This window comes from Colobus angolensis, unplaced genomic scaffold (genome assembly GCF_000951035.1).
Source record: "Colobus angolensis palliatus isolate OR3802 unplaced genomic scaffold, Cang.pa_1.0 Scaffold21, whole genome shotgun sequence".
NCBI lineage: Eukaryota > Metazoa > Chordata > Mammalia > Primates > Cercopithecidae > Colobus > Colobus angolensis.
In genome coordinates this window covers 5,358,524-5,362,892 of record NW_012115266.1, presented here as the reverse complement: position 1 = coordinate 5,362,892, position 4,369 = coordinate 5,358,524, and the positions used below count along the sequence as shown (strand labels likewise).

Below are 4,369 nucleotides of genomic sequence, written 5' to 3'. Positions count from 1 at the left end.
AAAGTGCTGGGATTACAGGCTTGAGCCCCCGCGCCCGGCTAATTTTTGTATTTTAAGTAGAGATGGGGTTTCACCATGTTGGCAAAGCTGGTCTCAAACTCCTGACCTCAGGCGATCCATCCACCTCAGCCTCCTAAAGTGCTGGGATTATGGGCGTAAGCCACCGTGCTGGGTCAGAGGTCAGTCTTTCTGCCGCCCCTGCCGCCCCCTGCAGCTTCCCCATCCCTCACTTACCCACTGAGCTCTTCCTTTCCCAGTAGTGTCCACTCTTCCTCCCACTGGGGGAAACCGAGGTAGCGACCAGGGAAGAAGCGGAGATAGACACGATGTGAGAGGGCGGTCAAGAGATTCAGGAGAGGAAAGACAGACAGGGAAGGTGAGATGGAAACACCCAGGAGATGAGAGACACAGATAATGGAAGGCAGAGCTAAAGACTGTGAAAGAAAGGGCAACAGACAGCAAAGGAGGAAGAGACAGGCTGGGGGGTGAGGAGAGACAGTGACAGAATCGGTGAGGACAGAGACAGGGAGTCAGATCACCGGGGACACACAGGTGGGAAAACGAGGCTGAGCAGGGTAGGGTGGGGGCTCGGGCACATGACGGCCTCCTTTTGGGAAAGGCAGGGTCTCTGTGCTACCTTCCAGCCACCTACCTAAAAGAACTTGGCCCAGGAAGGAGCCCCTAGCCCTCCAGGTCCCTGGATAGGACAGGCTTGCTCGGACAGCCCAAGGTCCAAGGCCCGAGGTCACCCAGCTTCAAATCTCCCTTGATTTGAGCTGTTCGGCCTCCATCCGACCTCCCTGCCCCACCTCTGGGCACCACCTTCCCCTCAAGGCCTGCCTGCTCACCGGCTCATTCAGTGGGTCAGTTTCCTTCCTGCGTGGGGCGCCAAATTTCACCTGGTGAACTGGGGGGCCCAGAGTATAGGGGTTAAGGAGCTGGAGTCTCCGGATGCACCCCCTACTCTCACACCAAATCCGTGCGCACACAGGCCCCCCAAAATCTGCACACTCACAGCCCCTGTTGCAGACTCACACTGGATCTCCGAAGGGGTCCTCTCGGCCGGGCCGTGCTGCCCCCGGGAGTGAATGGTGTCTGGAAACATGTCATAGGTCTAAGGAAAAACAGAAATAGTGTGGACACACCTGCCACACGCCTCATGCCAGGGCTGCTCTAGGAGCCTCACATGCACCAGCGCGTTTTGCTTTCATGACAGCCCTCTGGGACTATCCTGAAATAAAATGGAACCCCACTACACAGATAAGAGACCCCACACAGACAGGTGCCAAAGATCATACAGAAAGCAAGAAAATGGCACAGTCGTGGTCATGGTCAGCTTGCGCTCAAGGACAGGGACCTATCAAAGGGTGTGGTACAGGGAGCAAAACTCAGCATGGCAGAGACTCCCCAAGCTGGAATGGTGCCACTGAAAGGAACCTCCACCAACACCGCCCTTGGGCTCCTCCTAAGCGGACCCGCCCGAGACTCACTTTCCAGCCCCCTCACCTACCTCCAGCTCACAGTCCTCAGGGGAGGGGGTCGCTAGATGAGGGTCACTGGCTTTGTCCAGCAGCTGTGTGAGGAGGGCCCGAGGGAGCTGCTGGGTTGTGAACGGGTGCTGGAAAGTCGGAGAGGGAGGTGATCAGGTTGGCCCCTGATCCAGGGCCCTGCTTCTGAGCACTGGGCCCCTCTCCCGGCCCCCTGCCTCCCACCTGCAGGAGCTTCTCTGCTGTCGGCCTCTTCTTGGGATTCTTGGTCAGGGCCAGTTTGAGGAAGTGGTGGAAATTCTGGGTCCTAGTGGGCACAAGAGCCCCCCAGATCCAGGTTAGCCCTCGTGCAGGGTGTCCTGCCAGCCGCCCCATCCCCCTCCAGAGGTATCTGCTGGGGCCACCCAGGAAGGAGCCAGCTGAGGCCAAGGGCCACTGGCCGAGCAACGCTGCCTTGAGACACAGCGGCTCTTCCACCAACCGTCTGCCCTTCTTTCCTGACCACGCTGGGTCTTCAGCCCACAGAAGGACCAGGCCCCTCACTCAGATGGTCTGTAGTGGCTCAGAGAGGACAGGGCTCTTGGGGGTGCCCCCCGGGAGCTGGCAGAGGCTCCTTGTCCACTACGGGGCTGACAGAAAAGGGGGTCCCGGCAGCAGAGTGCGGCCCTTACCAGCGAGTCTTATCTCTCAGTTTAGGCGGCTGGAAGCTGCTCTTCGACATGAGCATCAGGGCCCTGTGGAGGGCGCGAGGTCAGGGGCCACGGGCAGCAGGTCAAGGGTGAGGTGAGGGGCAAGTGTTGGGCTGACCTCATGGGGTGCAGGTGAAACAGAGGGGGCTGCAGCTCGCCCAGCTCAATGGCGGTGATGCCCAGGGCCCAGACGTCACATAGCTCGTTGTAGCCACCTTTGCGCTCCACGGCAGCCACCTCCGGAGCCATCCTAGAGGTGGGGTCACAGATGGGATGGCCGGGTGCCACGCTCTGTGGCCCCTGCCCCTCTGCCCTAGACGCAGCCTCACCAGTAGGGAGTCCCAATGAAAGACCTCCTCTTGGCCACAGACGCTGTCAGCTCGCCTGACACCCCAAAGTCAGCTGTGGGAGAAACAGCCACTCTCACCAGCCCTCTGGCTGCCACTCACCCTCCCACGCCCAGGGCTCTGGCTCCGGCTGCACCTGGCAGGGCTCAAATGGGCAGGTGGCCCCGCTTGGTCACAGCTGCCGCAGGCCCTAGGCAAGGCCAGGTCCCTCTCCTGAGAGGCATCAACCACCCTCTATCCCTGACGGAGTGTCTGGTCCCATGTCAACTCCGTGCGGACCCAACCTCCTCCATTTTCCAGCAGGGAGAGAGTACCGTTCCATCTTCTAAGCAGGGAAACTGAGACTCAAGTGGCAAAGTGACTCGCCCAGTGACACCCAACCCTTGAGTCTAGGGTAGCCAGGGAGGGTCCACAGAACCCTCACCCTGATCGTGTCCCCAGGGTACTGACCCAGCTTGACATCTCCCTGGAGAGTGAGGAGAAGGTTGGCTCCCTGTGGGAATGGAGGAGAGAGAATCCCATCTGGTGCCCCCGAGGGCCTCCTCCTCCCTCCCAGGAATGCCCTCGGCCAGGCGCCTACCTTGATGTCTCTGTGGATCTTCCCCTGAGAATGCAGGTGGTGGAGCCCCTGGGGACAAAAAGGAGTCCCTGAGAGCAGCCACCCAGCACTGTCCCACCTCCCCCAAACCCCCTCTCAGGACTGGGGCCCCCCACCCAGGCTGCTGCTTCCTCCCCTCTCCCCAAACAGGAAGTGACTGAGCCAAGAGGGAAATGGGCTGCTTCCGGCAACAGGGCTGGGGCCCCTCTTCCCCAGGACCTGGCCCCTCGGGCTAGCCCCACCCGAGGCACTCCACCCGCCTCCCTGCTGGTCATCTGGGCTCCCAGCCCACAGCTTCTGGAGACTGGAGACGAGAGGTGTGGGCACCTCACAGGCCCAGCTACCTTCAGAGCCTCTCGGCAGACGTAGGCAATCTGCCGCTCCTCCAGGGGCCCGGTGGCTGAAAGGAAAAGGGAGAGGCTGGCCTGGGGGGCTGGAGTCATGCCTACCCTCCCAGGCTACCCTGTGTGGGAAAAGCAGCAGGCACTGTTAAGTGAAAGCCGTATTGGCCACATCCCCTCCCAACTTAGTGTAGGATACTGAACCCAGAAATGGACAGCATTTCTCTCAAGGTCACACAGCCAGGCAAGAGTGGAGAGGAGCCCCAGTCCAGGGCCCAGAGTTCCCCTCCGGTACCCCAATGGAGTAGGGGTGGGGGAAGGCTGGGGCCTGCTGGGGCCTGGAGCCCTGGCCTCACCATGGTAAATCTCCTGCAGGGAGCCCCCTCCGCAGAACTCCATGCAGATCCACAAGCGGTCATTCCTAGGGGACAAAGAGCTGGGGTGGGCACACAGTAGGTCGCATGGGGGCTGCCTGGGGCCAGGAGGATAAGGCAGCCTCACCTGAGGTAGCTGCCAATGTAGGCCACCACATTGGGGTGACGGCACTCACGCAGGATGGTGATTTCCTGCTGGAGGGAGCTGATGTCGTCCCCTGGGAAGCACAAAGCATCATGGGGGGGCGCGCTGGGGTTGCCCTGACTCAGTGCCCCCATCTGCAAAATGGGCACAGAGTGCCTCCCTCCGGACCAGGCAGGTGCCAGGTGACAGCACCTCCTGGGGCACGCCTCTCAGGGGTCTCGAAAACGTCAACCCTCCGCCCGCACCCCGCGCCCGCAGGCAATCTGCCCTCCCTGTGGCGCAGAGGCCCAACCTGGGCCCTCACCTGGGTCTAGCTTGACTATCTTCACGGCGGCCAGTTCGGACGTGACCGTGTCGCGGGCCTGCAGGGGCGGAGGGTGAAGCGGAC

At 61.2% G+C, this 4,369-nt stretch overlaps 1 protein-coding gene across 1 annotated transcript in view; it reads right to left on the bottom strand.

Moving 5' to 3' along the window:
* The window catches only part of MAP4K2 (mitogen-activated protein kinase kinase kinase kinase 2), a 17,218-nt gene that overhangs the window by 12,230 nt on the left and 619 nt on the right, over positions 1 to 4,369 (bottom strand). The window contains exons 2-15 of the mRNA XM_011942774.1: positions 4,286 to 4,343; positions 3,964 to 4,054; positions 3,819 to 3,883; positions 3,466 to 3,521; positions 3,104 to 3,151; positions 2,974 to 3,016; positions 2,506 to 2,578; positions 2,295 to 2,426; positions 2,159 to 2,221; positions 1,713 to 1,794; positions 1,511 to 1,618; positions 1,036 to 1,114; positions 849 to 907; positions 235 to 278 (exon numbers count right to left, since the gene is read on the bottom strand). Of these exons, the coding sequence (XP_011798164.1) occupies positions 235 to 278; positions 849 to 907; positions 1,036 to 1,114; positions 1,511 to 1,618; positions 1,713 to 1,794; positions 2,159 to 2,221; positions 2,295 to 2,426; positions 2,506 to 2,578; positions 2,974 to 3,016; positions 3,104 to 3,151; positions 3,466 to 3,521; positions 3,819 to 3,883; positions 3,964 to 4,054; positions 4,286 to 4,343 (1,001 nt within the window). The remainder of the gene's footprint in view (positions 1 to 234; positions 279 to 848; positions 908 to 1,035; positions 1,115 to 1,510; positions 1,619 to 1,712; positions 1,795 to 2,158; positions 2,222 to 2,294; positions 2,427 to 2,505; positions 2,579 to 2,973; positions 3,017 to 3,103; positions 3,152 to 3,465; positions 3,522 to 3,818; positions 3,884 to 3,963; positions 4,055 to 4,285; positions 4,344 to 4,369) is intronic.